Consider the following 22,024-nt stretch of genomic DNA (forward strand, 5'->3'; position numbering starts at 1 on the left):
GAAGACAAAAAAAACTGGCACGTATTGAAGGATATGATTTAGCATGAGTGGTACCCACCAATAAGCTTATTTGGCACAACAAAATTATTAAACTTGCAAATGGTGAGTCTAAGAGAAATTTTAGAATAAATGAAGATCTTCGAAGGTAACAATTGAAATTTCTTGTTTAACAAGAGGTGTAGCTTAGCGCTTCTTGAGTTCAATTTATGTTACTTTTGATCCAAAAAAAAAAAAAAAGAGTTTGATTTCTCGTCAGAACCTGCTCTGTGGTTCGACTTGACACATTGAGGGAAAAAAGAACTCCAAATAAAAAACAAGCACTGTCTGTTAATACTCGGAAGAAGCCGTTTTGTTGCATCTGTACTTCTGTGTGTTAATTTCTTACTTCCACCCAGGTTATGTTGTTGAGCTTTCTCTTGGCTTTAATGTTTCTCCGGCTGCTTGCTGCCACCTACCTCCACTGGTTTTTCGCTTTGTTCGAGACCCAAGTGGTTTGCTCGGTTAGATTTTTTCATATATTCTGCTTTAATTCTTACAGCTTCTGCGACATCGAAAACTAAGAACCTTGCCTTAACTGTAAAATCCGGTTTGGTAAATTCATCTGAAAAATTCGAGATTTAAAGTTTGATTCATGTAGGTGGTTAGCTGAACCAATCAAAACTTTGATGTGACGGAACTTGTTTAACTCAACTGAGTTTCAGTAATCTAGCTAGTGCCAGGTTAATTGAAAGCAAAGCAAAAGCAAAAATAAAAAAATGCCATGAAGTTCTTCTGCGAGTAGTTATCAAAATTGCTTCCTTCTGTGAGTAGTATTTGGAACAAGATCGTTTTTTTGCAATAGATTCTTCTACTGTCTAAGTCTCATTGGTTGGCTTGGTGTTTTTGACCCCCCGAAGCATACTTGGAATGTTCTTGCTGTGCCTCCCCCTGAATGCCCAGATAACTTTTTTGCAAAAAATCGGTGGAAGGGAAAGTTTATGTCAGAGCATAACAGATACATTCAAGTTATTTATACATGTTGTAGTGAAAACCCCATCATATTTAAGCTAGATCAGCGAAAGATGGTCTGGCGAGAGATGAAAACCCCTCGATGGTATGACACTTTTTGCCGGTTTATTGTCATCTCATTCGAGAAATGACCTCCATGGAATGATGAGAAGCAACGTTATTTCGTTATTGTTTTTTTTTAATTTATTTTTGATATAAATACATTAAAATTATTTAAAAAATAAAAAAATAAAAAAATAATTAATTTAGAACTAGAAAAAACTAAAAATTTTAAAAATATAGTTGAACAATAATACCAAACACATTGAATACCCTCTTTTTCAATAATTAATTTAAAATTAAAAAAAATCAAAATTTTAAAAAAATATAATTGAACAACAATACCCTCTTTTTTCTTGTTGAAATCTTCCGGGACAAAATAAATTGAATCGGAAGCCTAATACAATCTTTGATTTTTGAAATCTTTTTCTTGATGAGAATTTGTTTTCTAGAGAGAGAAAGAAAACTAGTTTGTGGATTTGAAAAAACCCTAATACAGTCAAAGATTTTGTTTAAATGATATTCCATGAGTGTTTGTCTAATATTATTATATATGGGGTAGTTTGATTTTTTGGTTTAGTTTAAAAAAATTTTGTTGACAACAGATAATCACAATTTAAACCAAAATATAATATATTAAATGTAATTATATATGGGGTAGTTTGATTTTTTGGTCGATGTTTAGCCGCTGAGAAACACCATGTACGCCACTCGAAGACCGCAACAACAACCAAAGCGCCGACATGTGCATCACATACACATCAATCACTTTTTTCAATAATATTTATTACAAAGTAAATAATAATATGCCCCCGAGCCCACTTAATTGTGAAAAAAAAAGGGTGAAACGTCTAAAATCACACTGTATGAAAGTTAAAAAGTTTTTTTTTTTTTTACTGCAAGGGAATCCCAATATTTTCAATATTTTTTATTCAGAAAAATTAAGTATTTTTACTGCACATAAAATAAAATAATCTCACCACCCGAGCATCCAGGCCAGCTTTTTGTGCCAGAGAGGCAAAGTCATTTTTTTATAGAATTTGGCACCATGTATCCCATCTGTTTTAGTTTATTTTGTTAAGTTTTGTGTCCCATCTCAAGTTTCAGTATAGTAAAAAAGAAATAAAAAGAATTAAGGATTATTTTTCCCATCATATTAACAAGTGTCGAGTACTTTAAAATATTAAAAAATTACATGATTATTAATTTTAAAACCTGTAAAATTAATTAAAATATACATAATTTAAACTAAATATTCATATTAATAAAAATAAAAATTGAGATCATAGCCGTTTGTTTATATTGTCCCGTTAATCGTTCCGTTTAACTGGTTAAAGAGTCATTTTCTTATATATTTTTTTGTTAGCTATTTCATTTATGACGTTGACTAGATTTAAACATCCTCGTCATCTACTAATCTTATTAAACTTTATTTACTTTATATTTATCATATATTTTAATAATATATATTTTTCTTCTCTAGTGATCGTGAATATTTCCAAGAGAAATTATCAACAAATTTACACTGTAATTCACATGTTTTTCTTAATGACATGTATTAATTTGATAAACCCATTTGTTAGATGTGATCAGTCGAGTAAACGGATTTGACTATGCCCAATCTTTAAATATATAAAAATCATGCTTGTATAATACCAAATATAAATAAAAACATTGAGATATTTCAATGTGTTTTATATATGTGATATATTTGTTTTAAAAACTCATGATTTTAAAATACAAGATAATAACTCAACACACACACACACATATATATATGTTTGCTAGAATATAAAATTCATATAACTAAGTAGCTTGCTTCCAAGTTCAATATCTTTAAATTTAGTTACTCATTGAGTCCAATTAAATATGAGTTTGACGAGATGTCAAACTCAATATTAATGAATTTATAATCATTTCTAGTCTAAATACATATGAAATTAATAATATTTTTAGATTTTATATTGAGTCGCGATAATTTATTTATTTATTCTCGTGTCTTTTAATATAAAATATTAAAAATTAAAAATGATTATCACTTTATATCTCTAAATATATAAAAATCTTCTAAATGTTTAATATATTTTCATCAATATTAATATTGTGTAAGAGATATATATTCATCGCTAGTATTATGTAAAATATATTTATATTTTATTAATATTGTGTAAAAAATATTTATTTTTTACTAATATTATTAGAAAAAAAAAACTTTCAACTTTTTAACTTAAGTAATATGATAAAGTCAGGATGGATAATTTGCATCGAAACTTGTACTGATTATAGAAAAGGTTGAACAACTTCAAATTCAATACGACAATTATTTAAAAGAGGACAATAAAATACACTAATCGTCACGAAGACTTCAACTATACGGGCAAGCACTAGGATGATCCTTCATTGGCTGAACCGTTTATGATTTGGTGACGAAAAAGGGGAGCAGAAAATTAAATCGAACAAGAGTGAATAGAACTGGGAGCAAGACGAATTGTATCTTAAAAAGGAGTTTTTAAACTCGAACCTTCAATTTCCTTCGCTTGTTCATGATCGAGTTTACGAAGAGTTCTATGTATACATTACCTGTGTGCGTGGGAATTTTTGAGGGGAGACTGGGGAAAGGGGAGGAAATTGTGGAAAGGAAGGGGATGAGAAGAAAATACACTCTTCTTGTTTGGATCTACAATTCGCGAATGGCAGTTGTTTTTTTTCTTTATTTGGTAAGAGGATGAAAATGAAGAGTTTTCTCTTTAGAATAAGTTCACGTACTTTAAATAAGGTTTTATAAATAAATAATAAGGATATAATCACAAATTTAAATTCAAAGCTTTTTTTTAAGTATTTTCTTCCTTTGATCCATTAGCTCCCGTACGGGAGGGATCTATTTTAATAATAATAAAAAAGGATGGATGTTAAAACATTATAGAGGTGTTTGAGAGTGTGGTAATAGTAATTTTTTAAAATGTTTTTTTTTTAAAATATATATTAAAATAATATTTTATTATTATTTTTTAAAATTTATTTATAATATCCGCATATTAAAATAATTTAAGAATATATATAATAAACGGTTCAGAAATGGCAGTCACAATGGACTATCTATGCTCCGTGTGCGAGTAAGGCGGGGTTGCAGCCTTTTGTATCCTTCCCAATTGAACAAGGCTGCCTTGAGACTTGAGTTGTTTCCTCTGCATGATGTGTCATGAAAACCATGGCCATGATATAGGCAGCCCAAGACACATTAAAAGAGATTCAAATTGTGTTTCATTAAAATTTAATTTTTTTATTTAAATGTATTTTTAAATTATTTTGATGTGTTAATATCAAAAATAATTTTTTTAAAATAAAAAAATATTATTTTGATGAATTTCTAAAAAAACACTTTAAAAAACAAAGCTACCAAACTCTTAAACATAAATTTAGGAAGCGTTTGGGAACGCGGTGCAAAATGTGTTCCCTTAATTTTTTATTTTTTTATTTAAATTAATATTTTTTAGTGTTTTCAAATCGTTTTTATGTGTTAATATTAAAAATAAAAAAAATATTATTTTAATATATTTTTGAGTGAGAAACATTTTAAAAAGCAACCACAATCAAACTTGAATTCCTCTGCCTTATGTAACATCAACATTATGGTGATATGAAATATCTAATTCATATTCATATTCATAATGATAACAAATATGATAATTTAAGAAATGAGGATAGCAGCATCACCTGTTTAATCATTCAGATTTTTTGTCTGTTTTTTTATTAACGTTTTTCTTATGTAATTGAAACAAGTTTTTTTTTTAAAAAAATAATCTTAAGAGTGTTTTTTCAAATCGATCTAGTATATTCTAAATGCTTGCCATAAAATTATAATTTTAAAAAATAAAAATAAAAAATAAGCAAACTTTCTTGATCATTAGGTCTATTTTCCACTTCACTTGCACCAAGAGAGAAAAAAAAAAAAAAAACCTCCCCTTCACCCGGACAAAATATTGCAATTATTCCTCTGTTCCTAGCTTTCAGGCCTTCCTCCCATTCTCTCAAGCTTGCTCAATTCATTCAGATGTACCCTTTCTATTAACGTCTCTCACGGGTCCTCTCCCTCCTTTTCCTCACCTTTCCCCTGCCTCTTCACCCCTCTCTGTTTATCCTCTTCCTACTTTCCTTTCTTACATATAGACTCCCCTTCCACGAGAACACAAAACATTCTCCATGTTTTTGGATTCTCAATCTGAATTAAGATCCAGACTTCTGTTATATCGACCATCAGAACCATAAACAACACTTGTTATGTTCTTCTTCACTTGCTTCTGCTGTCTTCTCATCCTAGAGTTTTTCTCTACTTTTCTTGTACGCGGGTTTCATGCCTGTAAGATAGTTATTGGTCACGAGATTCTTCGATCTCCTCTAATGTCTTCCCAAGTTTGCTAATGTGCGGGGGCAATTCTTTTAGCAATATTTTGTTTGACTAGTTAACATACAGGGTCCGGTGTTCATGCTCTGCATCCACGAGTGAGAAAGGATAAAAGTTCCGGTAAGAGTAATATTGGCTCTTTAATTTGCTTCAGTTTCTTACTCATTCTGCTTTGTTTTCATTTGGAAGTATTTTGCTCCTCGTCTTTATAATTATAAGATCAAGGTTTTCTTTTGATGCAATCTATGTTCACAAGAAATTTTATATCACCATGATCAGGGCGTAGCTGGAATTTTTCCTGGCCAGCAAACAAATATATAAATTGTTTTTTTAATATTAATTATTAACTCATATACATGAATTTACGAAGTTAATAGTAAAGTTTTAATTTAAATACATTATCTAAAATATTAAAAAATAAATTTAAAAGTGTATAAAATTAAAGTGAAAGTAAAAATAAACTCACTATTGAAGTTATATCATTCGATGTTTTGTAGAATAGAATTCATCTATAATCAAATCTGAATCGATATTGTAACAACCCCTCAACCGAGATAAAATAACAATCTCATGTCAACTTAAAAACAAAGTAATTAAATTTTTTTTCTCTCTCAATTCCTCATTTCTTCACTTGATTCTTCTTTATATTAGTGTTTTATAAGTTGGACTTTGTAAGTTTACAAAGTTATTCTCTCACTTTTCTTATTTTTTTTTCCTTGATTTTTTTTTTTAATGTTTTCCCCTTACTTTTCTCTCCTTTTCTTTTCTTTCTTTTCCTATTTTGCTTTTGCCCGGTCGATCGGCAACATATAAAAAGAAGAAAGAGCTGATTTGTTTTATTTTTTAATGGCAAATAATCATTTTACCCTTAATGAGTCATTTTGCTTTTATTGGACGGTCTTTATTTTTTTTTTAATTAGCACTACCAAGCTCCATTCATCCTAAAAATTTAACCATATTTTATTCAATATATTTTAAGGTCCCTCGTAACATTTCAGCTCAATCTGATAGTTAGATTGAAAATTACGCCAAATAACATAAAACTGGTCAAATTGTGATTTTTCATCAAATTTCTGAATTTCTTAAAAAATTCTGAAATTTTAACCCAAACTAAAGCATCATATTAGAAGGCTCCACACAAATTTTTAGAATTTTATGATAACCCGATCGAAAATTATAAATTTATTTGTTACATAAAACTAGTCAATTTATGATTTTTCACCCAGAAAATTTACAAATATCTTTAACCAGCTTTTATTCAATATAAATCTTCATAAAATATGCCAAGAGCTCCCCTTTCATTTTAATCCATCAGTATATGGCATGATCATTTACTGCACATAAACCAAGGTTGTCAAAAACGTTTTTTTGACACGACATGAAATATATAATATAAACTCGGATCGTAAACTCGAATCATAAAATCGTAAGAAAAATATTTTAACTAATTATATATTGATAATTTTAGTCAAGTAGTAAATAATAATATAACACAATTAAAATAAAAGTGAAATAAATAATACAAATGTCCAAACACCTTAAAATACATAATTCAAATAAAAATTCATACATGGTTTAAATAACTTAAAAGTACGAAAAGAAAAAAAATAAGATTGAACAACTATGTTTTATTGATAGAGTTTCAGAACATTTTCTAGAGGACAGGTCTTGAAACACACTACAGACAACTAGTAAGATGATACAACATTCTAGGGTATATCACCAACTTTTTTAAAAAAATTAACAGAGATCAATACAGTGAACCCGTGACAACGAGAACAAAAATATACAAAATGACATCAATTTAATCTCATGCCACCTCACCTTCCATCTTTTTTATGTTAGTAACAAGTCCTAGAAATAATGTTCAAATATCCCACAAAGCAAGACATGTATTTTAAGTTCTCTCTGAGTCTTTGTCGTCTCTCTTTTGTAGTTAACAAATGATTAGTCTAAAACACAGTATTTCTCTCTATATAAGTATTTATATCTCTTATTTTACTCATTTGATTCCTCACCATCTACCTCTGTCTTCCCATGGTTTCGATCCTCCGATCGTACCTTCCCGGCCTAAAATACAGTATAAGGCTTTCCCATACCTAAGATCCTCTAATGCTGGTATTAGTCTGCTAAAATTGAAAATTTGAGATTTAGGCAACAGGAAAAGGGGAGACTAGGGAGTGAGGACTATGTAGTGGAGTGTCAGGGGACTCGGATAAGGAGGCAGTAAATTTTTTAACTTTTGCGGGTTAAAACTCGAAATCGGTCAAACTTGTAAAATCGATCTGATTTTAACCGAGTTTGACCGATTTTAACCGATTTCGAGTTTTAACTCGATTTGACATGTTATATATATTAACTCGTAAAATCATAAGATTTTAAAAATCAACTCGCGATTTTAACTTCCTTCACATCAAACCTTCAACAATAAATTTACTGCATCTAAACCTTTATCAATATTGTAATATATTAATGGATTCAAATCTTGACCACGGAAATAGCGCATCCAACTATCCAAGCTTTCAACATGGCTCCGCCCTTGACCATGATAATGTTTATGGGCTCCATCTTTGTACGAGAGGGAGAATGCAATTTTTGATGCGCGGAAGAATTACTCAAAATTTCTCACCTGCATGAGTTTCACTTTGACGAGTCATGTTAGAGCTGGTGTATAAATTTAAGTAACTGTCGAGAAATCTCAGTACAATCAAAGCTTAAGAAATCTACCTTTCTTTAGTGTTGTGACATTGAAAAAAAAAATATGATCAATATCAACCAATCATTAAAATTAGAAAAGGAATTTAAATATTGATGAAGCTTTGAGGATTTTTATTCATGTTTTAAAGTTTGGGGAAAAATATATGAAACTTTGAGAAAAGGAATTAAAAGTAAAAAAAATAAAAAAATTCCTACAGAATTTGTGTCTTGATATGAAATTTGATGAAAAAAAAAAAAAAGAATACGATGAAGGAAAAAATAGGAAAAAAAGAGTCATAAACATAAAAAAAACATACATTTCATATATCATCAAATTTATAAAATAAATGAACAATGAAACAAAAACTAAAGATACAAAAAGGGATGCCAACAAACAAGTATTAGTATATAAAATCTCTCACTTAGATTTCAACGTACTAACCTCTCCTTCCACGACATTATAAAAAAGAACATTAAAAACATTACATTCCAACAACAACTAGAGACCGACAATAACATGAAAGCAAAGAAGAACAACTTGATTCTAATTTCATTCGAATATTTACCTTTAATTCTAAAAATTGTTATAAAAACAAAAACAATAAAAACTAGATAAATAAACCACTGATGCAAGCACGGTGTATGACTGTTCTCTGAAGCAAGAGAGGTGCGATAGGACAGAAATATTTGAAAATGAAGAAAGGTTACTATCATTGTGTAATTTAAGGTGCGTTCATTGATGGACAAAAAAACAAAAGCATCTTTAAAACTGCTACACACTCCTAAAAACATCACAATGTAATTTGTTATTAACAGCACTGGAAGAATAGAAACCAGCTGCACTCCTAGATTCTTAAGCCTTTTTATTCTTGTATTTTAAAAATATTTTTGGATTTAAAAAAAATTAATTTTAATTCTTTTAATTACTATTTTTTATGTTTTCAGATCATTTTAATATACTAATATAAAATATAATTTTTAAAAAATAAAAAATATTTTAAAAAACAAGAAAAATCTACAGTTAAAAAAAAACAAAAAAGAAAGCACGGGAAAGCGGGGGTCAAAATTACCATAAGGGATTCTTTAATATAAAGAAAAGTTGACAAATTTAAAGAGAAGTATGCACAATCATTTTCCTCGAAAAAACATCCAATTAATTTCCTGACTCGCTTTTAAAAACTCTGAAATGAATTCCACGTGCTTCCACGTATCATATCTGCTCCTCATACCAAAGTCCCAGGACCCAGGCCTTAAATTTCCAAGTTGCCTCAGGGACCACGCTTTTTCCACAACGTGGGTCATGTGTTCCCGGGTTTGGTATTGATATTGAATTTGTTTTTCTTTTTTTCTTTTAAATATTTTTTTTGATTATTTTAATAATTTTAATATATTTTCAAATAAAAAAACATTTCTAAAAAAACAATCACCGACATAGCATTCCTAGACACAATCATACAATCACAGGAAAAAAAAAAGTTTAGACAGGGACATATAACCTTCCCTTTTGGTCTCGTAAGCTTAGGACGGACGAGGCAATCAATTAAAGGAAATATTCGAACCGCCGTATCTTGAATCTTTCTTGCGGCAAAATCTCAAGTTGACATCCCAGAACGAGGAGAGAAAATAATACAGCCATGCAGGAGAAGGAATACAAACAAATTTAGACTGTCACATTTATTCATTTTTAATAACTGTAAACTCAAATTAAATGATGATGGAAATGCCATGTCAAGATAAAATAAAAAATATATATATTTTCATTCACGAGGCTGCATCTGATCTTAATCTGCTACAGCCACCATATTTCATTTGGAGGCATGGCTCATGGTTTTGTTTCCTTCTTTCTTTAACCTCTTATCAGTCCCACTCTATACACTAATTTTAAATTGAATCCCCACTCTATTTTTTTCTATCAATTTGTGTATCTTAAATCTTCAACTGGGTCCTCCGTCAAAATCTATTATATTATTATTATTATTATTATTTTATTTCATAAAAACGGAGAGCAGAAAGCTCTAGAGAGAAACACCGTGTTCTCCACCCAAAGGATGGGTTACCCACGTATGCCTTCAAGCATGATCTTAATGTTTTCCGTCTAAAGTGATAATTAATGTCATTTTTTAAGGGGAAAAAAATAAATAAAAACGAATCCCTAAAACCCGAAAAAAAACCCCGAAGACAACCCATTTGAATAACGAAGCCCGGTGGAGCCTAATAGCATGGTAAAAATATCCTCAATGAGCTGCCAAACCTAGACGTCTCTCTCTATTCTCTCCAGCTCTTGCCCTTTTCATATTCCAACAATCCGATACTTGTGAACCAAGCAGAACTCGGTTCCGTTGTCAGACAAGCCACAGCAACAGAGAGAAGAACATGGAAGAGAGTTTGCTACCAAGAGAGGTTGACGAGAAAGGGCAGGGTATTATTGGTCCAACTCCAACCCCAACATGGGGTGTATTCATTCAAGAAGTGAAAAGACTTGGTTACATAGCGGGACCTATGGTGGCTGTGATTCTAACACAGTACTCCTTGCAAGTTATATCCATGATGATGGTTGGTCACCTTGGTGAGCTTGCCCTCTCTAGTGCCGCCATGGCTCTCTCTCTTTCCGGTGTCACCGGTTTCAGTCTCATGGTATTTAATCCTTTTCTTTTCTTTAATTATTATTAATGATATACGGTGCTTGTGCTTGAGTTTCATTGCTGCCAGTCTCTGTCTGTTTCTTGTCTAATCGCAGTATTTTTATTTACAATACATGCCCATTTCACTAGTCTTAATTTTACAAACAGTACTGAAGAATCGAGGTGGTCAGTAAGTGCTTATGCTGCCTGCCTGCCTCCCTCTGTATTTTTGTAGTTTGTACACGTCCTCCTCTTTTCTTTGTTCAGCGCACTAAAATTTGTCTCATCCAGTGACTTTTATCAGGTTAGCCTGGTGAGTAGTGACAATATTTTAGTTAAATGATTAGGCAATGGTTACACCTTATAATCAAGAACTAGGTACGAAATAGCTTGTGTGACGAAATGGTTATCACTAGCGAGTTAATTGGTTAGTCAGAATGTGTTATAACTAAGGAAATTGAGACAATGAGAGAAGCATGCTGTAGGAATTAATTTAGTTAGTCCCCATATATAACGTCAAAAAAGAAAAAAAAAGAAAAGATTAATTAGTTCTCCCATTTTTTTTTTCAAAAGAAGAGGAAAATCCAACCATGCTGACAAGTACGAACTTTCGCAATGGGGGTAATATATAGTTAACTGTAACAAATCACATCTCAGCTGACAATGCGCTATTATTTGTCATTTTCATGTTCTACATCTGACAAAATAGGAACTTATCACCCAAATGATCTTTGCAGTAGGGTTCTAAATTTTCTTTTGCTTATTGAATTGTTGCTGGTTTTCTTTTTAATTCATTGGCATGATCATGATTACAAACGGTTGCTTTCAATGGCTATGCAATTAGAGAAAGGTCGTAGTCTACATCGTAAGTGATCAAGTCAGAATCAAGTTGCGGTTTTCTATTAGTTTCTATCTTATGAAGATAAAAGCAAGAGTTCTAGCAGACCAACTTACTAGTCAAATGCCTTGATGAAGACATATATTTAATATAGCATTTGATTTCAATAAAAAAAAAAAAAAATTGTCCTTTAGCTGGAAGTTTGTCTTTGCAACTTTACGATCATGATCAAGCAGGCCCCAGAATAAATAAATTATAAGAGAGAGAATCAGAATGAGAAGCAACCAAATTTGGTTTTGCCTTCATTAATTTCATCTAGAGTGGGCCTATATATATGGTTTGCAAGGTAAAGAATTTCGTTGCATCAATTTAAGGTGGAACAACGACCCAGCAGCTTGGAATAGTGGAAGTGGCCTTTCCACCTTACCATTACCTAATTATTAATATTCCCGCAAATGTTCTAAATTATGGTGAACACTGTGTCATACAGGAAGTATATATGAAAGTAAAGAGTGATGTTTACTAATTACTGTTAAGAAAATTACTGTTAAGAATCAACAAGGTAGCTATCATTGTTTTAAATCCGTAGAAACATGCGTGGAAGATGAAAACAAAAGGGATGGATAATTTGCGGAAAAAAGAAAGAAGACCTAATTAACTAAGAGTCTTTGTTGTTTTTTAAAGCTGAATCGTGCTTCTAATTGACCATAACATGTAATTTGTACATGTTACTACACAGATGGGGATGGCAAGTGCATTGGAAACTCTATGCGGGCAGGCTTATGGAGCTAAGCAATATAAAAAACTTGGAACTCAAACTTATACAGCAATTTTCTGCCTAAACTTAGTCTGTATCCCTCTATCTGTCATATGGATCTACATGGGAAAGATACTCCATTTCACTGGTCAAGATCCAGCAATTTCGCATGAAGCCGGAAAATTTATAGTGTGGCTTGTTCCTGCACTCTTTGCTTATGCAACTCTTCAGCCACTTGTTAGATATTTTCAGACACAAAGTTTTATCATGCCCATGCTGATTAGCTCTTGTGCCACTCTTTGTTTCCATATACCTCTCTGCTGGGCCTTAGTATACAAGTCTGGGCTAAAAAATGTGGGATCTGCGGTAGCAATGGGTATTTCATATTGGTTGAATGTAATCTTTCTTGGATTATACATAAAGTACTCTTCCGCCTGTGCAAAAACTCGTGTTCCAATTTACAAGGAGTTATTCTACGGGGTCGGAGAGTTTTTCCGCTTCGCCATCCCATCTGCAGTAATGATCTGGTAATTTAGTTGTAGACTATGTTGTTTGTTGTTTTAATTTTAAGACATTACAGTCTTCGATGTATGAGATTATATTGATGCTTGCAGCCTTGAGTGGTGGTCATTTGAGCTGCTTATCTTGCTCTCAGGGTTCTTACCAAATCCACAGCTTGAAACTTCAGTCCTATCCGTGTGGTATGTTCTCCTTCTCTATAATCTTCTTGACCCCAATCTGGTTTGGATCACTTGCAGAAAATCTGAAACATAATTGGAAAATTTATTTCTCAAATGGACTGAATTTATGTTGATTTATTGTCTACTTTTCTGCAGTCTCATGACTATTTCAACACTTTATGGAATACCATTTGGACTTGGTGCCGCAGCAAGGTCTTGCTACTGAGAGCTTTATATGTACAAGATATATTATTTTTATAATACTGATGTATCATGCTGATATCTCCTATTTCTCTTTGTACAGCACTAGAGTCGCAAATGAACTAGGAGCTGGGAACCCACGAGCGGCGCGTTTAGCTGTCTATGCTGCGATGTTTCTTGCAGTTTCAGAGACAATTATAGTAACTTCAGCCCTTTTTGCCAGCAGGCGTGTTTTTGGCTATCTTTTCAGCAATGAAAAGGAAGTAATTGATTATGTCACAACGATGGCCCCTCTGGTTTGTCTGTCGGTTATAATGGACAGCTTACAAGGAGTACTTTCAGGTTAGACCTCTCTATCAACAAAGTATTTCTGTGCCATGGATAAAGTTTTGCACTGTTTTATAGATTCGAATGTCCCTTACTTCAGGGGTTGCAAGAGGGTGTGGATGGCAGCATATAGGGGCTTATATAAATCTCGGAGCCTTCTATCTTTGTGGGATTCCAGCTGCTGCCTTGTTGGCTTTCTGGTTAAATTTAGGAGGCATGGGCCTTTGGATTGGAATTCAAACCGGTGCCTTCACTCAAACAATTTTACTCTCTATTGTCACGAGCTGCACAAATTGGGAAAAACAGGTGTGTTATTCAATCTTGTACACTTGCATGGATTAATCTTGCTTTGAATCTCCCCACTGTTGTTGATTAATCACAGAAAAAAAAAAGCCTAGTGTGAAATGGCATTGTTTTTGACACGGTGCATAAATCTCTGTTCTTATTTATTTATATTCTTTCTTATGACGATTGCATCTACTCTGTCTTCTGCTTCTTTATATCATGCTCTGCTGGTAATACATTTGTTCTCGGTGGTTTTGTATTGCAGGCAAGAATGGCAAGGGAGAGGATTTTTGAAGGTCATGACAATGGATTAATGTGATTCGAGAGATATGACCAGTGATCTAGTTTTGCTATGTATTAGAGATTGTAAAAGGGAAAGTCTGATTAAGCTGATGAGGTTAGCAGTCGTTTTTCCATAATTTTTTTATTCCAAAGCTTTTTTTTTTGTGTATCATGCAGACCATGTATCATGTATTTGAGGACGAGTGAGACAATCCAAGACAAAATGTTTTTTTTTTTAAATAATAATTATAATTTCAGGGAAAAGCATTCTTCTTCTGGTTCCTTTTCCTTACTAGTTACCTAAAATGCAATGAATATTTCAGGCTTTTCCATGTATTTAATAACAGAAAGTTAACATGGAGAAATGGAGAGGATGTACCTTTTAACATTAAAATCCCTCTCACTCAAAACTCTCCAATACGTATTGTGTTCGAATGTTTTTGTAATATTTTGGACTGACTTGAGGAACAAAATAAGTAAAGATGTTTTTTAAAAAAACAAGTGTAGCCACTATAGCTAGTTTAGTTGCTGAAGTCATTTATTTATTTATTTATTGTTATGACCTGAAATTAAATTTTCAGTTCACACATACAATGAAATAGAGAAGGAAAAAAAGAAAAGAAAAGGGAAAGAGATCAGGATTGTTTTCCACTGTAACTAATGACTCAGTAAGCATCCTAATACATATATATTTATTTATTTATTGTTTAATTAAGCCACCCGTAAAACATCTTATGGACATGTGCTTTGTTTACAGATCCCATGTCAAAATCCTATCGGCGTTCCGAGGAGGAGAAACTCTGAGGTTACTCATTTGTTCTTTGGGTAGTGTGTGTGTACATCTACATATATCGTATTTTAATCCTCTACGTTTTCACCGTAGAATACTTTGTACATCGAGCAAATCAGCTTTAAGACTCGAGGCAAATCTTCAAGGTAGTATTTTGTGCAATTGCGTGGGACGAGATTGCTCTTAATCTTTGCCTAATTTCGTTTTTAAGTTTTAAGTTGGAAATGATTTGGTGCTACTCGCTTCGCATTTTAATAATGGTTATTAAACCCGATTTAAAAGTTAATTCAATTAAGAGACCGAGTTTCGAATTATATGAGTTGATTCGATCAACTTGAGAAATTAAAAAAAATAAAATTTATTACAAACCATTATCCCCTCATGTCTAGATATAAAAAAGATAATAGTTAAAATCCTTTCCACTAATTCATTTTACTTAAAAGCTTAATAAAAAAAAAAAAGATAGAAAAGGATGATTTATACAAATACATAGTACTACAACATGATTTATACAAATACATATTACTACAACATGATGCATATAAATACATTTGTTTTTGGAAATTTTTATACATCAACTTTGAAAAAAATCTATTGCGACCAAGCCTCTAAAACTAAAGCTAAAACAAATCAAATTATAAAGGTAATATAGTATTTCAACTATTTTATAAAATATAAAAATATAAAAATATCATTGTACAAAAAAATATTAGATTATTTTATTCAAGGGTTGCGTTAGTAAATTTAATGTATATAACAAAACATAATTATCAAAATAACCCTGTATAAACCTCAAAAAATATTTATATTATGGTAAAAAAACTATCTTACTCTCAAAGCAAAAGCTAAAAATAAAATGATCAAGAAGCAAAATAGTAATTACATTATTATAATGAATAATAATATGAGATTAGTTTTTTTAGATAATTAGTTCTTTCTCATGGGCAAAAGGGATAACATCCAATAACAAAGATAATGCCTCTATGTCAACAAACATTCAATAAGAAGATAGAATTTATATATAAAAAATAAAAAAAACAAGAATGTAGCTTAAAACTTCAAGTTGAACGAATTTCTTCTTGTTATAAAAATCAATCATTTTGATTTACTAGATAATTCTCCTCCAGTCCTCAAGTTTTCATGCCACCTGCTTCAATTTCAAAATTTACTGTTAATTTAATTCTAGGTTATTTAATTTTTAAAGTTATTTTTATTTGAAAATATATTAAAACAATATATTTTTTTATTTTTTAAAATTTATTTTTAACATTAACATAAAAAATTTAAAAATAAAAAATATTAATTTAAAAAATATTAAATAAATTCAATTCAATTCACCACTGGCGTATTTTTTTTTTCTTGAAATAAATACGCCTGTCTAGTCTTCTTTCTTTTCCTTTCACTTCAGCAGCCTTGAACCCTTTTATCCGGTGACTTTTAACATTCTTTATTCCATGCATGATTGGTGTATTTATACAAAGTAAATTGAATATCTTGTAAGTGCTTATTCAACAAAATATTACTTTCCGTTTTAAATTGAAAATCTCAAATATTTAATTGAAAAAACCAACTCTGTTTTGGTGTAAAGAAAATAGATTTATAATATATTTTTTTCTACAATGCAATGATAATTGATTCATATCCTTCCTTAACCCCACCCTCATCTACCCCCAGCCCCTTTATGATAACAGTTTTATTTTATTTTCCGGATGCGAGTAGAGTTTAATGTTTCTTTTCAAAAGAAAAGCATACCCATTGGATAGACCTGCAAAAATAAAATACTCCCAGGATAAAAGAATCTTTAACACCCCACACAGATTCTGCAGACTGTGCAATAATCTATTGAGGGATTCTGTGATTTATTGGCATTTATTTAATTGCAGTGGTCATCCTCGTCGATAATGACAGACAATGAATTAAGATGCTGTCACAATAAAAGTTAATTTAAAAGTGTTGAGCTTCAGAGGCATGACTGTTGCTTGTCCCAGTTTTAACAATGATCCATGTCCAATTCAAATACTTACGAGTGCTGCAATTTGTCTATCATTTTAGACTTAGTAGTGTTTTTTTTTAACTGTTTATCGATTATTTAATGTTTTATAAATGTTTTTCCATTAAAAAAAAATGTTCGACAGAAAACCTCTTTAGAAAGCATCTGCAATTGCATTACGAGTGTTAAACTACCAAAGATGGAGACGGGGAGGTGATACTTGCACCCCCCAGCCTTATAATCACACGAACATCAAACAGACAAACAACGAATCATGTTTTGAAAAACAACAGCAAACTTTCAATTTCAACACGGCGGCTGCAACCTTGTTTTGGTGGGAATTAGTTAGAGATGGATGGGAGAGACAGGGGAGATCCAGGTAAGAAGTTAAAGATATACGTGGAATTTTTTACGTTTTTTCACTTGCTTCGAGAGTCAGTGAGGAGTGAGAAGAGATTTTTCGTGGGTTACCAAGGTTAATGTGAGCAAAGTAAAGCAAAGAGGGAGAATTTTGTTAGAGAAAATGGGGTAGACGGATGCAGAGAGGAAGAAGATATGTTGCTGAGGTGAGGTTTTGATTAATTCCAGTGAAAGTCGTGGAATTTGGCTTGGGAAGTTGGGGCTTGGGTTCAGGAAGAGGAGAAAAGCAGCCAGAGGATCTCGTAAGGGGCATAGTTGTCGATTTATATAAAAAGATAAATCAGCGGGGGTGTGTGGTTATAATTTTGGGGAGTGCGAATATCATTATGCTTTTGGGATAGGGGTAAGGGAGTGGTAAAGAATATATTTTTTTTAGTATTTTTTATTTAGAAATATAATAAAATAATATTTTTTAATTTATTTTTGATATTATTATATTAAAATAATTTAAGAATATAAAAAATAATTTAATTTAAAATAAAAAATAAAAATAATAATAGTGGACGCTTCTTAATAAACATCATTTTGACTAGGATAATAATTTAATTGAACATGATAAATATTGATTTGACATTACCTAAATAAATAAGTATTTTTTGAATATTTATTTTAATTAATGGATAATAGATTCAATATAAATATTTTCAAGTTCAACTCAAAAACTACTTGAATCTAACTCAAAATATATATTTATATTTATAAAATATTTAAATTTTTTAATGCAATACATTATATATATATATATATAATATTTATAATCTTATCATTTAATATATATATTCTTCAAATATTTAATATATATATATATTAACTATTCTTATTTTTTATTAAATAATAAATAATAATTAGATAATAAATGCCTGAAATTTAATAAATAATTTTTAATTTTTTTTACCCTTATATAATAAATAGAATATAAATATTATAAAATCCGACACTTGTCCCATTGACAACCGACACTTTGGTCAATATTCTCAATACCAGAGGGGATTCTTTTTTTCACTGCATAGCCAATTACTTTGCATGACAGTTTTTTTTAACTCCAAGCGTAATAAAATAAAATAAAAAACATGTGCTGATTTCAGATAAAAAAAGAACATGTGGGAACCTCCAAGAGATGCTCTGATAATTTGGCCAATCTGCGCATTAATTTCTTTGGCTTGCTATTCATATCTCTCAACATCTATACAGAAACAGTGGAGATCGAGGAGCCCACGAAAGACACAGCGATGAGCATGGAAGAGAGTTTACTGCTACCGAAAAAGAGATCAGAATTAGAAGGAAGGGAAAGATTAGTCCTAACACGGGATGTGTTCACTCAAGAAGCGAAAAAGCTTGCTTATATAGCAGGACCCATGGTGGTTACCATTACTTCCCTCTACTTGTTACTGGTTATATCAAATATGATGGTGGGTCATTTGGGAGAGCTAGCTCTTTCAAGCGCTGCAATATCCATCTCCTTCTGTAATGTAACCGGCATGAGTCTTCTTGTAAGTTGCTTTTGCTGTTTTAACCTTTTCTATACATCTTTTTTCTTTTCCTCTTTCTAAAACTGCCAGTAACATTACAGTGACCAGTTAGAACAGAAAAAACAGGGGATTGAAGAAAATTTTAAAATTTACAATACGCATAATTGGATAGAATTGGAGTAATTAGAATTTGACAGTGACCAATTATGCAATTTTTTAACAGAACGGATTGGCAAGTGCACTGGAAACTTTATGTGGGCAAGCTTATGGAGCTCAACAATATCAAAAAGTGGGACATCAAACTTATGGTGCTATGTTCTCCCTAGTTTTAGTTGCTTCCCTTGTGTCTCTTGTTTGGATCAACGTGGAAAAGGTGCTCATATTAATTGGCCAAGATCCCATAATTGCACATGAAGCTGGAAGATTTACATTATGGACTGTTCCTACCCTTTTTGCTTATGCAATATTTCAGCCACTTTCTCGATACCTTCAAATTCAAAGTTTAACCATTCCAATGCTTGCGAGCTCTGTTGTCACTCTTCTTTTACATATACCCCTATGCTGGTTCTTAGTATTCAAGTCTGGACTAGAAAATGTTGGAGGAGCATTAGCTATCAGCATTTCAAATTGGTTAAATGTTATTTTTCTTTTATTGTACATGAAATATTCTTCTGCCTGTGCAAAAACCCGTGTCCCAGTTTCTATGGAGATGTTCCATGGAATTGGAGAATTCTTCCGTTTTGCTATCCCATCTGCCGTAATGATTTGGTAAATTATCCCTGTTCTTTCCTCTTTTCCTTTGATAGCATACAGAGTTTCATACATTCTATCAGAAGGCATGTAACCTTTTATGAGTTTTTACTTGTTGATAATTGTAGCCTGCAATGGTGGGCATATGAGATTGTAGTCTTGCTATCAGGGCTCTTATCAAATCCACAACTCGAGACTTCAGTCCTATCTGTGTGGTATGCTCTCCGACTCTGCTTGTATTTTGGAGATTTCACTTTAATGTCTAAATGGCAATATTACCTGATATAATTCGCTGTCCAATGTTGTAAACAGTCTCACTACAACCTCAACACTCTACTCAATACCGTATGGAATAGGTGCTGCAGTAAGGTTTGCTCCAGTATACATGCATAAATTCTATAAATGCAAATGCTTGCTTTTGTCTCTCTCTGCCTTTTTTGATCTTTTTTGGCGGTTTCAATTGAACTGAACAGAGGGCTAACCCTCCCACCGCTTCAATTCCTTCTTTTCCACATATGGTGCGGGATTTGTTTCCTCTTTTCTTAACACGAAGGCAAAACTTTACCAGCCAAATTGGATGGCACCCATGTGCATACTTTATCTCTGCACAATCAATGATACGATCGATTTTTCTTAGATCTTTTTTTGGATATCTTTTGTAGCACTAGAGTCTCAAATGAATTAGGAGCTGGGCGCCCACAAGCTGCTCGCATAGCCGTCTACACTGTTATGATTCTAGCAATCATTGAAGTAATTATAGTAAGCGGAACCCTCTTCGGCACCCGAGACATTTTTGGTTACAGTTTTAGCAACGAGAAGGAAGTTGTGGACTATGTTTCCAACATGACCCCTCTGGTCTGTTTGTCTGTTATATTAGATGGCTTACAAGTGGTTCTTTCAGGTTAAACTTCATTTTTTTCAATCAACATGCAAATTTTCTCTGGAGATAAATCTTTGAACAATTAGACCTAGTCTTCTTTGTTATGTCATATCAGGTGTTGCAAGGGGATGTGGGTGGCAGCATATAGGGGCTTATGTCAATCTTGCTGCATTTTATCTTTGTGGGGTTCCAGTGGCTGCCATACTGGGCCTTTGGTTGCAGTTGAAAGCAAGGGGCCTTTGGATAGGCATACAAGTTGGTGCCATTTTGCAAACAGTTCTTCTCTCCCTCATAACAAGCTGTACGAATTGGGAAAAACAGGTTTGTTATCCAGACTTAATCCCTTGAAGCTTCATCGATTAGTGTGTGTGTGTATTAAGTTGATCTTATTGTGCCTTTTCTATGGAGATGTTTTAATCTGTGGGTTTTCATATTTTTGCAGGCAAGTGACGCAAGGGAAAGAATATTTGAGGAAAGATATTCAGTAGAAAGCGTATTAGAGCACTGAATCGACAGCGGCGACAAACAAGTTAATATGGAAAGTTGCAGTCTTAAGAGGGACGATAATGAGCAATGTTTTGGTGTCATGGTGCTTGAGCTAATGAATCTTGGTGGCGGGAAACAGTTGCATGATCAAAATGTGGAAGACATGGCTAGCATCATGTAGTTAAGGAAGGATGGCGTTTTTATGAATATGTTTCCTTCTTCCCAATATTCTTTAGAATTTTGTTGAGTTTGACAGTGCAAGAGATTATTGTAGGCTTGACCTAACATTAGCATCGTCTTTAGTAGATTCCTAGGTTAGGAATTACTGCCGTGACTTGTACTGTTTTGAGAAGGAAACTTTATTTGCCTATTTTGTTTACATCCGACTCCATCCTTCCCCTTTATTGCCACAAGCCTATGAAAGTGTATACATGTATATCAAGGCAGTCTGTGCTTCTAGTCTTGTGGCATACTATCCTCTCTTTTAACTATGATGGAATTTTGAAATGGTCTTCCCCTGTAAATAATTAGCTAAAGTTATTATTTCCCATGTTCTCTCGATCTCTAACATCACATTTTATATTTTATAAAAATTATATTTAAGATAAAAGGCAAATCCCTAACAGTTTTGCATCCCTTGTACACTTGCAGCCATGCAATAGTATGGAAAGTTGTGCATCCGAAACTCTTAACAGGAAAAGAGTTCGTTTCTCCCAAACCAGAAATATAGTAGCACTCTCAATTGTTATGAATACTCCTTCTGCCATCAAAATCGCCTCTATCAAATCTCAAAATCATTAAAAAAATTGCAGCAGCACCTGCATGCCTGAATCAAACTGCAGATAAGATATACTTGTCCACCTCTACGGTAGCAGCAATGTTAGCGGTCTAAACAACTCGTGTCCCAATACATCGATCCTATGAAATACATGAAACTATTTCATTTTTCATGGATCCAATGCAGAAGCTTTCCGAACAGCCTAATTTACTTGAATTTCGTTAAAAATAAGATTGCAGATGATATGTGGATTACTGTAACAAAATTCAACATGAGTCTGGTAAGCAATTACTCGCACTGTTCGATGTTTTCTTTCAAAGGGTT

At 32.2% G+C, this 22,024-nt stretch overlaps 2 protein-coding genes across 8 annotated transcripts; both read left to right on the plus strand.

Annotated features, from left to right (window-relative positions):
* Positions 1 to 5,101: 5,101 nt before the first annotated feature.
* Positions 5,102 to 15,165, plus strand: LOC7475549 (protein DETOXIFICATION 12). Of its 7 annotated transcripts, XR_008060402.1 has the most exons (10): positions 10,225 to 10,780; positions 12,345 to 12,889; positions 12,977 to 13,063; positions 13,199 to 13,255; positions 13,347 to 13,585; positions 13,671 to 13,876; positions 14,121 to 14,252; positions 14,719 to 14,805; positions 14,895 to 14,942; positions 15,021 to 15,165. XR_008060402.1 is itself a non-coding variant. In XM_024611438.2 (7 exons), exons 1-7 carry the CDS (start codon positions 10,520 to 10,522, stop codon positions 14,172 to 14,174), a joined length of 1,449 nt encoding a protein of 482 aa, XP_024467206.2. In that variant the 5' UTR covers positions 10,227 to 10,519; the 3' UTR covers positions 14,175 to 14,401. The 7 variants fall into 7 exon arrangements, 1 of the variants encoding a protein (XP_024467206.2); XR_008060401.1 differs by lacking the exon at positions 14,719 to 14,805 and adding an exon at positions 5,102 to 5,569 and having other exon boundaries at positions 10,425 to 10,780; positions 14,895 to 15,165; XR_008060400.1 differs by lacking the exon at positions 14,719 to 14,805 and adding an exon at positions 5,102 to 5,569 and having other exon boundaries at positions 10,474 to 10,780; positions 14,895 to 15,165.
* A 1,771-nt stretch (positions 15,166 to 16,936) lies between these two features.
* On the plus strand, positions 16,937 to 21,301 carry LOC7475550 (protein DETOXIFICATION 12). Its single transcript, XM_052456706.1, has 8 exons — positions 16,937 to 17,296; positions 18,529 to 18,827; positions 19,030 to 19,574; positions 19,685 to 19,771; positions 19,869 to 19,925; positions 20,219 to 20,457; positions 20,552 to 20,757; positions 20,879 to 21,301. Exons 1-8 carry the CDS (start codon positions 17,269 to 17,271, stop codon positions 20,942 to 20,944), a joined length of 1,527 nt encoding a protein of 508 aa, XP_052312666.1. The 5' UTR covers positions 16,937 to 17,268; the 3' UTR covers positions 20,945 to 21,301.
* Positions 21,302 to 22,024: the final 723 nt, after the last annotated feature.

The sequence above is a fragment of the Populus trichocarpa genome, chromosome 10, assembly GCF_000002775.5.
Source record: "Populus trichocarpa isolate Nisqually-1 chromosome 10, P.trichocarpa_v4.1, whole genome shotgun sequence".
NCBI lineage: Eukaryota > Viridiplantae > Streptophyta > Magnoliopsida > Malpighiales > Salicaceae > Populus > Populus trichocarpa.